Here is an 18,324-nt window from a genome sequence, read left to right on the forward strand (position 1 = left end):
GGGAGACATTTATATATTAAGAATGACGTGACTCCTACTCCACCCCATCCTATCGCCTTCCTATAAAGGGGTCAGACAGCATATAGCAACCACTGTTTAAATTCCAAGTACCCCCAACCCAAACCCCCCACCCCCCACCCCCATACCTGAGATTTTCTTTGGGTTCCTTGATGAGAGCGTATGAACTCTATCTGATTTCTGTTAGTTATTGCAGATCATAAATGTTTTGGACACTGATGAAAATCTTAGTATTTGTCATTACTCTTGTTTATAACCATCAATCTAAAACCTTGGAATATTCACTTTTTGAATCAGTTTGGTAAAATATAGACTAGCTGTCAAAGACTCGTGCAATATATTAGGGAGAAACCTAGCCATGAAAAACTGCCTGTACAAGAAGACATCAAATGTTGAACTTGCTTCATCATTGAGAGTAAAAGAATATACTTTGAATGGCATTGCGTATGTTGCATGCATCAGTCATATGTGTTCCTAGATCTCTAAAACTTACAAAAAAACCTGAACAATGGCCACTGTACAGCTATACACTGAAGAATGTGCTATCAGTTCTAATGTGTTGCCATGACAATGTAGGAAATGACCCATAGAAAAGCTTAGGATTGCACAGCTGACAACATAAAAGCAATCGCCCCTGGCAAAACAGATGTAGTCTCCAAAAATGTGAATATCTTTCAGTCTGTTCTCATGGCAACCATGCGAGCAAGGTTACAATTGGACATCTTATAATTTCAATAACTAAAGCTTGATAATAAGTGAGTTGAACAGAGGGCTCACAATGGCTGTCTAATTGACATCTTAATACCCAACATTTATATGATGAAAAAAAAATGATCTGGACATGTAATATGTCATTGATTATATATGAATCATTTCAGGTAACTGACAATTCTCATATGTCGTGTGTGTCACATGTGTGTGGGGCCTTTGACTGTGTATATGTATATATGTATGTATGTGTGTGTGTGTGTATGTATATGTACATATATACGTACGTGTGATGTACGTACGTACGTACGTACGTACGTACATATGGACGTACATATTTGTATCATGTATTTATGTTCTGCCATCTGAGTTTCTCTACAAAATCAGATGAAATCAAGTTTTGTTAAATAAATTGGACTTCATGATAACTCATTATGAATTCACACCTGGCAGAATGAAGCTGAGACAACTCGATAGAGTTAAGATGAATAGAGTCGTGTTTATTGAAACATGTGTGAAACCAAGCAGAAAACAAGTTGCACTCACAGTGATCAACATCATGTCCTATTTATATGTCCTATTTTAATAGAAATGTCACATAAACAGAACAGGTATTCATCATACTGCCTTGATTTGATTTTCTTTCTGAAAAAACTTATGGAAGTATTGTACAGAGACTCCTGGAGAAGGTACTCACATAGTATAAATTATACCTACCGCTGTTTTGAACACCCTTTTTCAACTCGTGTAATCCTTTGACTCTTGATTTAAAGTATTATATAGAGGTTTGACCACTTGTATGACCTTTGACCCCCATATTTTGGACAACATAGTTTCCAAGTTGCTGATTTTCACATTTTCCAGATATCTTTTAAAAGCATACTTTCCAGTTTGCCAATTTTCAAATGTCATGATCTTACCAAGGAAGTACACAATTTAGTATCATATTAAAACATATCTCTATTGAAGGGTTTCTTATATCATAGGATTCAGACATCACAGAGAATACTGAATCCTGGCCGCCAGATTTTGACATCGCAACAAATGCTGAATCCTGGCCGCCATAATTTAATCACATTACTTTCAGTTGTAAGACTTTGGGAAGCTTTACTATGAGGACTCAGTTTTCATTCCAACATCATCTGAAATTGATTTTGTATCCAGTGTTGAAGTTTGATACCCTACACATCACAGTCTTTACAGAAATACATTGACATCAGATTCTTTGACACTAAATACATCTTATATGTAATAATCATGCATGCATGCATACAATGATGCTTTCATTTGTCTACCCGTTATGAAATACTCAACTACTTTTAAAATCAATAGCTCTGTGTATACTTTGTTCCAGTAGAATATATATTTTGTATCAAACAGGAGGATATTATCAGTAGAATTATATGAACTTATCACTTTATATCAACTTCTACAGTTTTAAAATATTGGACTTTCAATAGAACTGTAATAGACATCATAATATTCTGTCATAGATAGTATGAGAGAGTTCAGTTCTTATATTCAAAATATCGTTTTCTTGATCTATTCCTGCTCAAATTAAATGACTCATATCACTTAACACTAAGTTAATTATTTACACTCCTGAAAAGAGCTTTCGCAGAAGATGCAAAGACTGAAGAACATAGGACGAAAATCAAAATTCATGTCTGATAAGCAAATAATGGACATTATCAAGTCCAACACTGACATATGTTACTTCACAGAGACTTGGCATAAGTGACATGAGCCAAACAAAATGGAGCCACATATCCTCTTTCTTCTGTTTGTGCAGTCTGAGACAAGATATACAAGTACCAAAAAGTAGAAACAATGACCAACCTTAATCACGCTTTGAATTTCTTCAAAGCAGGTAAAGAATTATATGTTAGTTGTCCATTTTGATTTATAACATCATTATATCCCAACCAATTTTCAAAAAGGATAAATTTTATGAAAAAAGTATGTATATGACATTCAGCCTCAGCCTGGTCCATATATTAGTGAATTGTATTTTTCAAGATATTTCAAAATATAAGGATAGGAGACATTGCAACTATGCAACAAGTATGCAAATAATTACGTTGTAGATGGAGGAACTAGTATGTACTGATCCACAGATCTCCAAATTGCATATTTACAAAGCAATGTATTATAGTATTACACTTGGAAGATTTACATTGTAAAAACTATAAGGAAACCAGCTAAATCTTAAAAGGCAACATTACAGAATCTTTTATGGTAGAACTCAAAGAAAGGGAATTTTATTTATGTTTCAATTAACATGTTGAAGCAGAGATTAATTGCTATAATCCATGTGATTCAATACACTGCTGCAATAAGGATTATGGCTAGTGTGAATGCAATACATATATATATATATAATACAATTCATTTGCATTGTTATGTTACATTTTCAATCAGAGGTCAGTGGGTGGGGTACTTCAAAACTATTGAAACTAGGGTGGGTGGCATTTAAAAATGTTATGAGTATGTCGTGGTGTATTTTAAAAAAATGTTGCTGTGTTACATCAGCGAAAATCTTTGCGTCAGTAGTAAGCTTTCATCTGGCAAAGTATTTACAGATGTACACTGATCTGTATTTGAAAACCTACCCTTAGGGAGATCCGATCTAACCTTTTATAAATTCTCAATTTGCATCAGTAGTTGCATAGCTTTCATTTGGCTAAGTATTAACAGTACCTTGTTCATTGATTTGTATTTAAAAATCTCCCCCTGAGGTGGATCTAACTTTTTAAAAAATCATGATGACCAAAGTTTAGTAGTATTAAAGCGTACATACATTTTTAATACTATTACAACAGTATTAGTATGTACATGTGCATATCCTCTGCCAGAATTGTTGACAAACAGTAATCTATTCCCCATCCAGAAGGTTAGAATTAGAAAGTTAGAATTTCAAAGTTCATCAAATCCTTTTATCAAAGCCCCAGTTGTGCAAGAGGAAATCAAACAGTTCTGATACAGGATTTCATGGTATTATAGTCTGTGTATTTGAGATCAAATATTCATGTTACAATGTCCAACGCATGTTAATTCTAGAGTTTCTGTTGTATTGCAATTCATAGCTTTGCTAACATCTGGCACAAATTGCAATTATCCTTTCTTATCATAATAGGCTTAATGTAGTCTTAACATTTATATCTCTATGTCACGATGAGTTGCTATTTTTTGCTAGCCTTTATCACTCTACAAAGCTACAATGTGATGATTTCACCTTTATAATATTCATTTGAACCTTTTCATGAAACTTGCATATTTAAAAAGCTATACTTGAGTATGCCAGGGCAGTAATGTTGACAGTTTGAATGCCCCATAGCAATTATCTCTGTTGTGATAGTTATACCAACGTGTAGTTCTCATATTTCATGAATATACATGAATCACTTAGTAACTAGATTAAAAACAACTGAATTGGAGAGAGTTAACAAATAGAATATCCAAAAACTGAAATCGTTCATGACATGATGATGACAAGAATTGACTTAACTAAATTGACTATAATGCTTTGATTCATCTCCAAACTACTAGAAACTACTATAATCAAGCTTTTTTTCATAAAAACTTAAGCTTAATGTAGTCAAGATTAGATCTTGGACAAGTGCACTAGAGGAATTACTGATAAGAGGTATGGCTGATATTCAGTGTAGATATTTAATATAGAAATAAAATAAATTTTATAGTGAAGCTGCAACCTGTTCGATAAAAGTCCAAGTGTAGGATAATAAAACATCAAATTTGAAATGCTGTGAAATTGATGAGTGATTTATGAAATAACTTTTGGATTTCAAGTAATTCTTTATATACACTAGGATGAATTTAGAGATCACAAATAGATCAGTGTAGTACTAATTTACAACATTGGTTTAATTCATTTGCAATGTAAACTATTGAATTTATGAAATAATATTTTTGGTTATCAATTATTGGTTACAAATAAATTAACAGTCACATTCATAGTTTTCAAGTCCCTTTCTGCATATTTTACCACTTTTAATACATTCTATATAAGACTCAGATCTGCCTCTAGGTAAATTTCTGTGTATTGTGCATTTGGTTTTGTACTGACTTAAATTGAAAAATCGCCAGGGTCTGAGTTACACACTGCAGATCCCTTTCCTTATCAGAATCAACATCCTGCTTCCCAAGGAGTTTCCATAATTGAGTCTTTCTTAATTTACTGTTGTATTTTGAACTATTTTTATCATGGTGCTACAAATATTTCTAAAAATACATGTAAATGTTGCAGTTTGAGTGCACGATCATCATGCTATATTGATAAAAATACATGTCAAATGACAGTTTCAAGTATTGTTTTTGAAGTACATGTACTGTAGCCTCATTAATTTTGTATAGTTTTAATAGTGCTAGACATTCATTAATCATGTTATATACAGTGCACTCAAGGTTTTACCTTGGTGTTTCACTCACGGGAGTCATGATGTTTTTCATATAAAGGACTAACATTTCAACTCCAAGCTAACACTAACAGAGACTTGATGATATTTATGGTTTCAATTGTATACTTGTCTGCTTCTATATCCCCAACTGTGTGGCATCTCTATACTGTAATTTTTTTATTTTTTTTTGCAGTTGACATTATTAGATTTATGTGTAAGAATTGTCATGCCCGCAAGAGAAACACCAATTTACCGGTAACACCAATTGCACTGCATAGTTAGAAGGGTTAACTAAAAATATTTTTGGCTAGCATCCTTATTTTGTGATGAACATTCATGAACAGTACACAAAGCCTGGACATGCCAGACTCTGAAAAACTGTAACAATACTTACAGCATAAAAGACTGTCTACCCTGCATTTAATTAAAAAAAACTCGACCATAATAAAATGTCAAATGTGTACTTTTCTGTGTAGGAACAAGTGCTGATAGTTTCATGGTCTAGTGAATTTTTCAGACTTTAATGATATGGCATGTTGCATCATTAAGGTTGACTGCACATTAGATTGTTATGTGTTTTGACATGCATGCTTGATACTAAATAAGACTAGTTTGTCCAAATGACATCATTCTTTGATTTTTGTCTAAACATGAATGTAAGCATAGAGTTCTGCCATTACATCTTTGATTTTATCTAAACACTAAGTAGCACTAAATGAGTCAGGAAGGTGAAATTTGCACATATGTTACAAGTAATGACACCACTCCCACTCAGTCATGCTTGCAGCAGTTAACAACAGCTAGCAATACTCTGGAACCAACTGCTAACTGCTATATCCACTCAGTACTCAGTACTGACACTTCCAAATTCAAGCCTTTTCGAGAACACATATTTGTGACAGTATTTACAGTAAAGCATCAGTGAGTATCGCTTGATGGCACTATATAAATCTTAATTATCATATCATATCATATGCAAATTTCACCTTCCTAGGTTTAAAATGTCTAAAATCAGATACCATTATGTCTCATCATACATTTCTAATTTCATTCAATACAGAATATATAATCAAATACAATGTAATCATGCAGGAAGTGCACTCTTTTATATATTTGTAGGGTTGGGTTTTTTATCAGAAATAGATATAATTTAATAGTGGCTATCAAATGTGTAATCATTTTTTCTATTTTCAAAAACTATATACCGTGTACAAAGGTTTTATACTGTTTGACACACAAGTGTAAAATATAGACTTAATACCACTTTACAATTACACTGTACATCATTCTGCAATATTGTATGTTGAGTTCCATGAAGAGTAGAATAAAATATCAGCTTTGATATTTAGTAGATAAGCGGCAGGTTTGCAAAAATTTAATTATTCAACACACTATATATAATAAAGACATGAACTGTAATATATGCACATATAAAATATTTGTCCCTACCATGGCTTTCTGATTTACTATAAAGTTTATAGCCTACATTGTATTAAAGCAATAAATATTATTATTAATATTATTATTATGAGATGGCCGGGGTTCATACAGTTGTATCATTTATGTTTCAACCTAAGACTAAGTCATAGTTTCTTGTCATCATTTTGGGTCAAATAATTGTATCATTTATGCTTTAATCCAGAGATTGTTTCTTGACTTCAAGAGTCAAATTGATTTTGAATTTTATGCAATACTCTAAAACTGTATAATGTAATTGAAATGTGAAATCTGACAATAAGGTTGGGTGATTAATATTAAAGATAAATCATAGTTCTTGACCTACATTATGTTTTATATTATGTTATATTGGAAATTGCCCCCCCCCCCCCTCCACCCCCCCCCCCCCAAAAAAAAAAAATCTGATATTTCTCTGTGAGAATGAAATGCATATGTTGACATAGGATTTTCCACATCTATAGAATAATAACCTACAGTAGTTTCAATATCATATTGTTATCATTAAAACTAATAATTCATGAGTCTTTAACAGCTGTATCTACTATCTAGAGTTAATAATTGAATTCATCTGATAGAGGATGCGATCAATTTCATAATATTCCAATAAGCTTAGAATGTGCATTAAGAGTTGACGTAATCTTTGATAAAGTCATGTGAGTTATCTTCGACTTAAATAAAGATGGGTTAATTTCTGTGTTTTCTTTCGTATAATCCTAATAGTCAATTATAATATGATATGTTCAGCTCTCCTTGTCAGGCTACCATATTTGATATATGCAGGGCCTGTAATTTTGTATATTGGTGTTTGAATTGGAAATATTCAAAGTTGAAAACCTCTGATAAACCTGTCATGTTCATTGATAAGACAACTATTTAAAAGACCTTGTATCTGTCTATTAGTGCTCAATATTATCTGTAGGTAATCTTGAGCAAAAGCTCAGTGTTGAATCTGTTACCGTGTTAAAACTATATTAGTTGTAACTGGAGTATCATTTTTTTGATCAGACAACCACAATATATTCTTAAAATACAAATAATTAGATATTGTACATTTAATCAATGGTGGATATTGTCCACAAGAAGAAGTATAAAGTATGAACAAAATAATCCATAAACATAAAATGTTTTATACTGGGAAGGAAATCCTGTCAAATTCATGACATAATAGGGATTATTTTGTCAGAAAATCCATGTGAATAATGTGTAGACTGCAGCTACTTACCACTTGTATCATTTTATTTCTTCCTACTTTACTGGCATACCCTATTTATTTTGAACTCCCAAAGAAAACATACTCCTGTGTAAAGTTCATCATCAGTTTATGATTCTGTGCCTGTTATGGTTACACTTCTAAGTATTATGCCAAGTTTTGCTTACAAATATGAATGCAAAATATTTTATTGAACCATTGGCGAAATTTTACGTGTCTGTATAAAAAGTCACAACAAATAAAACATATTGTAGTTTGCTTACGTAGTAAAAGAATTATGACTAGTTTTACCTTGGGAACTTTTGCATATCTTCCAATTCTTGTATCCCTTACATATGACAACTCCAAGCTGTCCACTTCCTGTAAGATATGGAATGAGAAATAGTTAGATGACACATACTAGATAAAACTACAAACCTCTGTGACAAGTTGTTTTCCGTTGCTTATTTGACTATATCCTTAGGCTGTCTTGTTACTTGTAAGTGGGACATAATGTACAATGGTAAATACTACTAGCTTAGTTTTTGTTTATTTCAATAAATGGATAATATTAATTATGGCTGACATGTGACTTAAAATACCTGATTGATTTCCAAAAAGAACAATTGAAGAAAGATAATTTTATAGTTGGGATGAAAATATTTAACTTTGAAAAATACCACACTTGATTTGAGCTTGACTTTACAGCTGCACTATAGCTGCACCTGGAACGTTTATTGAAATTATATTGTTAAATATATAAGGACTTACTCAAAATATATTGTACACCATGAACAGTATGGGTAATCACCTGCTTTTATAAAGTAAACATATTTGTGTAGCTGTACATAATATGTTATTAACTCAGTGTCCCAATGTGATAATTTCAACCTCTTGTTGTACTATATCTGTATACAACCAAATTTAATTGTCAGATACAATCGTACCCATTAATATTGACGGTCAAAATGTGGAAATAGTGTCATCGTTCAAGTATTTGGGTTCTCACTTAGATCAGGACCTCAATTTCAGGATAAACACCGATAGTATATACAAAAAGGCTCATCAACGCCTTTTTCTTTTGAGGAAACTCAAGAGCTTCGATGTTAGCACACATATTCTAGTTTCTGTTTATAGCTGCTGTATTGAGAGTGTTTTGACATTTAATATTGTCTCTTGGTTTGGTCACCTTTCCGTTAGAGATAAGACAAGACTTTCGAGAATTGTGAATATGTGTAGCAGACTTGTCGGGGTAAGGTTCACTGAGCTTGGAGATCTGTACAAACAGGCTCTCCGTAGGAAAGGTCTGTCAATTCTAAAAGACCCATCCCACCCATTATATGACAGATTTCAGTATCTGCCTTCAGGTCGCCGGTTGCTGGTGCCTAGGGCAAAGAAAAATATATTTAAGAAGTTGTTTGTCCCATCTGCTGTCGCTGTTTTAAACGCAAATATGCCGAAATCACTGACAAGGAGCAGGGCTCCAACACCTTTCAGTCGAGACTTTTAGTCAGTCTTGGACAGTTTATATTCAATTTGTGTGTGTTCCGTCTTTTTGCTCTGCTGTTTCTGTAAGTTGTTTTTGTCGTTATTGTCATTGTAGCCTGGTGCCGAAGGCAAATTTCCATTGTATTGGATAATAAAGTATATATTATTATTATTATTATTATTATATTATTATTATTTCCATGTACATGTCTAATTTTTGGTATTTTAAACAAATTTCAGTGAATGCATTGTTTGTTTCTGATTGGAAAAATAATCCTCAGTTACTCTCAGTGCAGCTTTAACAAGTTAGACATTTATTTTATAATACACACATAGAGATTGATGAGATGCATGTTTTCATTTGACTGACAGGCACAAAATGCCATATTCATGTCTTCCCTTCATACTCAGAGAACAAAATGAAATTGATACCTGCCATGCCAAACAAAAGTTTTAACACTTCCTACGCTTGAAATGAGCCAGCTTTATTAATTGATGATCCCTTTGGGCAAAAAAGCAGCATGCACAGAGAAGAATATGATGCATAGTCATCTTCCCATATAACACAAGTGGACATCATTTTAATCATAATATTTTCATAAGGCAAAAGAATTAATACACATTATTGATGCATTAATCAGCTTTTATATTTGAATCCAAGGGACTGCTTTCCTTCTTAATTGCATATATGCAATTTAGAATTACAGATCAGTCTCCTCCAAACCTACTCAAATCTGCTTTTGAAAGCATTCTGTATGTGAAGATCGGCATCTAAAATATCTTGAATAACATGAAAGAATTTTTGATACATGATTTTAATATCCAAGAGATCATTTAAGCATTATTAATATCATATATTGAGTTATCACTCATTCCTCATAAAGATGATGCTAGAACCAGTGAGTGTTTAGCTTGATTTCACGTTTGACTTTTAAAAACATGATTATTCAGAAACATGGGCATTATGTTGAGTTCCATCAATATGTGAAAGGCAAGAGAAACCACACACTACGTGTATTTTACATAATAAAATCAATTATGAATAATACATTCAATGCTGAAGCAAATAATTTATAGGTGGAATGAAAAAAAATAATTTTTTTTTGTCTAAATCAAGCAACTGATAGATCTGAAATCAGTGCGGTATGGCCAGCATGAGAGGTAAATCATGGTAGGTATACAATTTAGGTAAGAATTCTAGCAGGTTTGTCACGCAAACTATAGTAAATTGATATATGTCGGCACTACATACTTTTTGATAATAATTACAACTTCAAATCCTATGATTGATTTTTACGATACAATTGACTTTTTTTGGCATGTGGTAACCATTGGAATATAGTCTTTAAATTATCAGATGGCCAAACAAATCTGTTATTTCTTGCAACAGTTTTGTTTACATGCCAACAACAATGTATTTGTACTCACTGGATAACTACATGACCATAAAGATAAGTGTCATGTATAGTGTGGGCAGGAGTGTTTTAACTAGGTGTCATATATAGTGTGGGCAGGAGTGTATAAACATAAGTGTCATATATAGTGTAGGCAGGAGTGTATAAACATAAGTGTCGTATATAGTGTGGGCAGGAGTGTATAAACATAAGTGTCATGTATAGTGTGGGCAGGAGTGTATAAACATAAGTGTCGTATATAGTGTGGGCAGGAGTGTATAAACATAAGTGTCATGTATAGTGTGGGCAGGAGTGTATAAACATAAGTGTCATATATAGTGTGGGCAGGAGTGTATAAAGATAAGTGTCATGTATAGTGTGGGCAGGAGTGTATAAACATAAGTGTCATATATAGTGTGGGCAGGAGTGTATAAACATAAGTGTCATGTATAGTGTGGGCAGGAGTGTATAAACATAAGTGTCATATATAGTGTAGGCAGGAGTGTATAAACATAAGTGTCATGTATAGTGTGGGCAGGAGTGTATAAAGATAAGTGTCATATATAGTGTGGGCAGGAGTGTTTTAACTAGGTGTCATATATAGTGTGGGCAGGGGTGTATAAAGATAAGTGTCATATATAGTGTGGGAAGGAGTGTTTTAACTAGGTGTCATATATAGTGTGGGCAGGAGTGTATAAACATAAGTGTCGTATATAGTGTGGGCAGGAGTGTATAAAGATAAGTGTCATATATAGTGTGGGCAGGAGTGTTTTAACTAGGTGTCATATATAGTGTGGGCAGGGGTGTATAAAGATAAGTGTCATATATAGTGTGGGCAGGAGTGTTTTAACTAGGTGTCATATATAGTGTGGGCAGGGGTGTATAAAGATAAGTGTCATATATAGTGTGGGCAGGGGTGTATAAAGATAAGTGTCATATATAGTGTGGGCAGGGGTGTATAAACATAAGTGTCATATATAGTGTAGGCAGGAGTGTATAAACATAAGTGTCGTATATAGTGTGGGCAGGGGTGTATAAACATAAGTCTCATGTATAGTGTGGGCAGGGGTGTATAAAGTTAAACATATAACTATGTTGCCTCCACGTGTGTTCACTGAATGAAGAAAAGTAGAAACCTTTTATATTCACTGTTACATTACATATTTAATGTTTCTAATAAGGTTGTAATTCCCTTATTAAACTATAGCAGCAAAATATTAAGAATGTACCCTGAAACACTATGATAAACTATCAAGAATATCTATTACATCTAAGTGATTTATTAAAAGAAAACAATGAAAAGAAAACAATTTGTAAACATGGAAGCCAAATCAACCATTACTAATTTTCTTAATAATTGAATCTCACTATTAAATCAAAATGTAAGCAGAACATTACCATAGCCTCTAACACTTTCTTATTAACTTTAAAAAAAATTATATATGGTAGTCTAAAGATCTATTTCAATTAAACAAAATATGAAATGGCCGTCAGCTAACCATTAAAACTGCTTCAAGTTATTGGTTGCATGACGTTGTGATACCGCTTACAGAAATGCTACTGAAATATCAATTTTCAAGAGGTTCTTGTTTAGCATAGCTGTTCCAATCAAAAAAGTTGGAAACCAAACCAAATTCACTGTTGCTTCGAGCCCACTTGATTTTGTTAGCAAGTATTGAGGACATAAAGTCATTAACATTGGACTATTGATTTTCAAAATTGTATTATTATTCAGATCTCCAATAGCAAAGTAATTTACAAACTCTTTCTGTTGGTAAGAAAGCTTCAGTTGCAGGATTGTTTGTTGACAAATTAGCAAATATGAATGAGAGATGGCGCAATGTAGATATTTAACAAGTAATGGTACTGGCAATGTTTACTCGCAGGCCTTTAGGATGTTTCCTACCCTGGGATTATGTGTCACATTCAAGACCAATCCCATTACAAAAAGTTCTCATTTCTATTGGCAGCTTTGAACATGAAAGCTAATAGAATACTACCATTAAAAAGCTTTTTTTCCATAAGATTAATTCCAAGACGAATTGATTGTATTTTTCTTAATCACAGTAAATGATATATCTAGTAGATAATACACCAAAAGATTTATGGCTAGATAAAATAAGCTATATAGATAGTTATTTATTACCTGATTGAAGTAATATTCTAATTTGCTAAATTCATTGTGTTAATCTGAACACGACTTGTAATAGTATGATGAAAGCTTATCTGTGCAAGAGTTCAGTCTAAATTAATTGGTTTAATTTCCTATTGCACCAAAATTTAATTAGCTTTACCAAAGCTCTCGTCGGGTATCCACCAAGTCTTGTAATCTTTAACGACAGATATTGTTCACAAAAGGATAATACATTACCTTTTAATAATAAGGGGCTTGTAATAATATGGTTATCGTATTTCAATAATGAGAATTTTCTGACATAATGACAAATTGACAAATTGGGGAAAACATGACCTTTGTACATGTTTTGATTCATATTTGCAGCTGCATCCATGACAGAAACATGCATTTTCATGGTGTAATACAAAATGATTCCATATTTTCTGTCAAAACATAAACAATTTGCTGCTTACACATGATAGAATGAATGTTATTGTACATAGCAAGAGTTACTTGAATATGAAAACTTCTCAATTTAATCTCTGTCAAAGTTTGTCATTTGTTTATCATGGCATAAGACACATACCAAATAAATCCAGGATTTTCTGCCAAAATGTGTAACTTGATCCACTTGTGTAACATGATATAAACAAGTGTTACTGTACTGGCCAAGTCCTGTAGGGGTGTGTGGCGAATGCTGGCAACCCCAGACCCCATTTAAGACCAAGTTTGACCCAAAACCACCAATACACCGTTTTAGACCGTTCAACTTTTTAGAAGACCCCATTTTAGACCAATGTTGAAAGCATGGTTGAATGACGGATGCAATTTTGCGCATGCACAGTTAACGTAACAATGCATTATATCCAGGACCAAGCGTTTCAGGGGGTGTGCATACTATCTCAACCTGTGAATTAGCAGGGGAAAATCCTGAACTCGTTGAGAATTTATTAAGGAGCTCCTTCCAGGACCCCATTTTAGACCAAACAAAATAAAAAACTGTGAAATGTGGACCCCATTTTAGACTCATTAGCTCTCAAAAGACAGTAGCCATGTTAGACCAAAGTCAGCGAAAAACCCTACCCCAAAGGGCGGCACGTATACGTATACCCAATAGGTGGGAGTACCCCCTCCCCCCCCCCCCCCACGGGGGATTTGAACACACTTCTAAATGTCACTAATAATCTGGGATTTTTGTTTATACAATGCAAATATGTACAATAGTCATGCTTAACAAGAGAGCCTGGCTGGCTTATCGAGTGATCAAGTGATTCACTGCAGCTACTACAGCCATACCAGACATACTAACAAGAAAGCCTGGCTGGCTAATCAAGTGATTCACTGCAGCTCAGCAGAGTAATTAAAAACAGGATACAATCTATCTCTTTTATGTCGTATCGATTGTCATAGAGATCAACATTTTAAATATATCTTAGTGTCAAGTTCCTGCAGCTGATTTCCACATATTTATAAAATATCCTAAATGGAAATTGAAATACTAGAAATTAAGAGAAAAGTAGGAAACTAATGAATTATACTTGAAGTTAATATTACCGAGAGAAAAAGTTATTAACAAATGCTTGTCATTGTAGTGATAAAAGTATGAATAAGAAACATGTTAGAATCTATCAATCTGCATCCAATCTGTCATTGTAAATATAATTTTAATGGAAGTCATATTATCTTCTGGAAGTCTTGATTCTTTCATTTCTGTACAAATTTCCCCAATGTAACTAAATATTTTAACTGCTGCATGTAAAACTTAATCACTGTATGTCTTGAGGTAAGAAAGATATACTGTTCTAAAGTTTAAACCCTCTTTCTACAGAGGAAACAATTTATTGAGGAGGTATATAGTATAATTTTTGCAAAATTATAAATGTCAAAGATACATGTACACAGAAAGATAGTGCCACTGGCATTGTAGCACAACTTATTACCTTATTTACTTTGAAGTAAATTTGTAGTCTTTGACCTTAATACAACATTTCAGTATCTAAATTACATATCATAACATTGATCACATCGCCTTTGGTTATTTTCATTGGTTAGTTTGTTACCTAGAAACCCTAGAATCATCACTAATAATCATAGTATAGCTTGTTTTGTTGTGTGTTACTTTGGCAAGTTTCATCTCACTCCTAGAGCCCTACAAAAATAAGCACAAATTAAACATGTCACACTCAGTCATTGCTTATATAGTCAAAGATTTCAAGTTTGAGATAATTGTTTCCTATGCTACTGCATAGTTCGCCGGATTGTAGTTCATATTTTGTAAACAGCATTAAACAGCTCTAATACAGTTTTCGGTTTCTTTTTAAGTGCAAGTAATTGAATTATGCAACTATCATAAAACAAGTTAATATATCACAAGGAATAATTTTTTTTGATTTGTGATTTTCCAGAGAAATTGTTACTTTTAGTAGTGATTATTGGCTCAATTCTCTGGACAGTGTTGTTTATTTTTACCCCAATGACCTAGGAAGGAACTCAAAATAATACTTGGAAATAGACATTGGGTTTCTATTCTGACGCATTATGGCATAAACAGTTGTTTCTAGTTTGATTAGTAGAAAGTTTTCACATAGTGTCATCTCGAACATGTGTATGTGGTGTTTTCATCATGTCCATACTGATTCTGGTAGGGTCTATGCATACATAATTGCACTGGAAAACAAACAAAACACTTGTTTTAGGATAATATATTAAACTACATATACTTTTAGTACAGCACAATATACTCTTTATTTCTGTCACTATGTAACGACAACTTCATCTTACAAATGCCATTGTTTATGTCTTGTAGTGATTATGTCACTGCGCTATCAAGTAGGTCATGTGCAGAACATTGTGAAATGTAAAACCCAAAGACATCAGTGAACACATTTACCCAACTACATACATGACATATACACTTGAATTTATCTGTGTCAAAATTGATTGGCTCTCTTTACTATCTGCAGTCTAGAGCAATTAAGTCTCAACACTTACATAACTGGAGCAACAATTACTTGCACAAGCACCGAATTGACTATGTACTAATAAATTAGTGATATTAAATTAGTAATTAGTCGCCTTGAAACACAAATAAACTGTTATTGGCACAATAAATTAGTAATATGCAATAATGGTATTTTTTCGAAGGGAGGGGACATGTCATTTTTGCATCAAATTTCTAGGTAGTTTTGGTAAAAGAATTTTTTTAATTTTAATTTTCAAAGAAAATGTTCTCTTTTGTTAAAATAAATAATCATAGAATAGAGCATTGTATCAACTGACAACTAAGTCTTCTGTTGATGTAGTTTCCAGAAAATTACCAATCCTATACCTACCTTTTTTTCTGAAGACATTATCAGATACATGTAATTTGTTTTTGCCTTAATAACCTTAAAATCATTTTATGGTTGTCTTATTTCAGAAATAATCCATTTGATTCAGCCTCCAGACCACTTGAACTTTCAGTAATGACAATTCATACCCATATGACATTGCTTCTTAATAAAATTTATTGAAAGCATTTAGCTTACATAATACACTTACATTTTGACTACAGTCTGTAGATCTTTCAACTCAATCAAATTTTACTTGTTTCAAGTGATTCAGTGAGCTGTTCACACATTTTAAGTTGCTGACTGATTATAAATTGTGAGGAAAAGAAGTGTCAACACTATATACAAATGAGTTCTGGGTTATAATGTTTTTTTATTTTAAAAAAATCAAAAGTAAACATTTGGAGAATATAAACAACACATATAATCAATTCTATAATTTATTGAAATATGACAAATTTGAGGAATGATATGCCAATACACTGGATGCTAGAGGACTAAAAAGAACAAAAATAATGAATTTTGAATGCAAAAAAGATGACTTGATTCTTGTAGTTCATCTTAATACAAAAGCTGAACTGGGACAAAGACATGGAAAATGCTTATAAATAATGTAAAGTTGTGAACCTGTGTATTTTGTGATTTCTATGCAATCAAATTATAAATGCACTCTTTCAAAAGTTTACAACTCAAATGTCTCAACCTAAGATAAGCTCCATACTAGCCTCAACCTACATATTGTCACACTTGAAGTAAAAGACCAGAGTACAATGTATTATGAAACAGGTTTGTAACAGAAGTTTCATTCTATGTCACTGCAGATTCTGTGGTGCTTTCCAGTCCCATATTCAGAAATGTGCATATCATATATTAATTCATAAATTACACACTTTGATTGGCAAGTAAGCACTTCAGAACCAGTGATACATATTGTTGTGATATTGAATAGCATAAAACCCATATTTTTTGTTCACTTGTGATCAACCAGGCTTACATGTGGTATCGGATGTCACTCAACAAAATGTCAATTTTGACAATTTGTCATTGTCATTATATGCATTGATCTAACAATAGCTATGTAGATCATTCAGTTTTGTGATTCCATAATTGTGTATAATTTGATACTAAGTGTGAGAAGTGACGAAAATTCAATATTTCTAAAGTGCAAATATAAGCATTCACCATATACTTAGCACAATTGAGTGTTGCCTGGCGTCAAATAAATGTGAGGTACATTTAATATAATAATTTAAATACAATATTATGATTCTACTAATATTTATGCTATATTTGGAGTAAAATATCTGACCCACATGTGAGGTTTACAAAGGTCTATCACACATGCATGCATGTATAATTACATGTATATAAAATAGTTATTATTATGAATTCATAGATGAAAATGTATTATTTCCCCTAAGGAGATTCATTTTGAGCCACTATTTGAATAATATAGTTAGATTTTGATGCATAGATCAGGATATTGCTGACTGGGTCATGGCTTTCATAGAACTATTTGACAGTCTCTATGTTGTATAGTTTTTTAGTTATGCAGTGAAAATTTATTTTTAAACTACAAATATGGCTGTCATTCAGTGAAATTGCATATATCGTTAAACAAAGTGATTTACGTATGTCCCATATGATATATCATCTTTGAGCAAGGTTTGAATGAAATTGGATATTGCATGTCTGAGAAATGACATATTAATGACAGATTGGCACACACATGGCCAGACACATGGACAGACAGATGAACAGACAGAACACATTCTAATAGTCCCCGGGCTTCGGGGGAACTAAAAACCCATCAAATGATACAATTTTATATCAATTTATTTCATTTTACTGATTATTGACCAAACCAGACGTGTATAATATAGCAGTGATAATGTTTAGAGTTCTAACCTTGTTTTGATTCCTCCAATACAGGTAGTAACCCTTGGGATCAACTCTAAGAGTGACTGGTGTTCCAACAGTTGAATCCTAGGGGGAAGAAAAAAAGCTTGCATTAGTCAATTATTGATAGAACAGAAGAGACAGAAATTCAAACAGCTAGTAGGAGGATGTCACAGTCACAAGGTGTATGTGTTTAATAAACTAAGTAAACACAGGGTTAATATATTCTCTATATTTGTTCAAGCTGATTATTTTGTCACTTTTTCAAGAAGGCAATTACTGCTCCTGATAGTATTGTACATTGTGT

General features: G+C 32.7%; 1 protein-coding gene across 1 annotated transcript in view; it reads right to left on the reverse strand.

Annotated features, from left to right (window-relative positions):
* LOC144445979 (1-phosphatidylinositol 4,5-bisphosphate phosphodiesterase beta-1-like) overlaps positions 1-18,324 on the reverse strand; it is an 84,391-nt gene that overhangs the window by 54,186 nt on the left and 11,881 nt on the right. Inside the window, exons 2-3 of the mRNA XM_078135638.1 lie at positions 18,027-18,104; positions 8,104-8,172 (exon numbers count right to left, since the gene is read on the reverse strand). Coding sequence (XP_077991764.1) covers positions 8,104-8,172; positions 18,027-18,104 — 147 coding nt within the window. The remainder of the gene's footprint in view (positions 1-8,103; positions 8,173-18,026; positions 18,105-18,324) is intronic.

Source organism: Glandiceps talaboti, chromosome 2 (genome assembly GCF_964340395.1).
Source record: "Glandiceps talaboti chromosome 2, keGlaTala1.1, whole genome shotgun sequence".
Lineage (NCBI taxonomy): Eukaryota > Metazoa > Hemichordata > Enteropneusta > Spengelidae > Glandiceps > Glandiceps talaboti.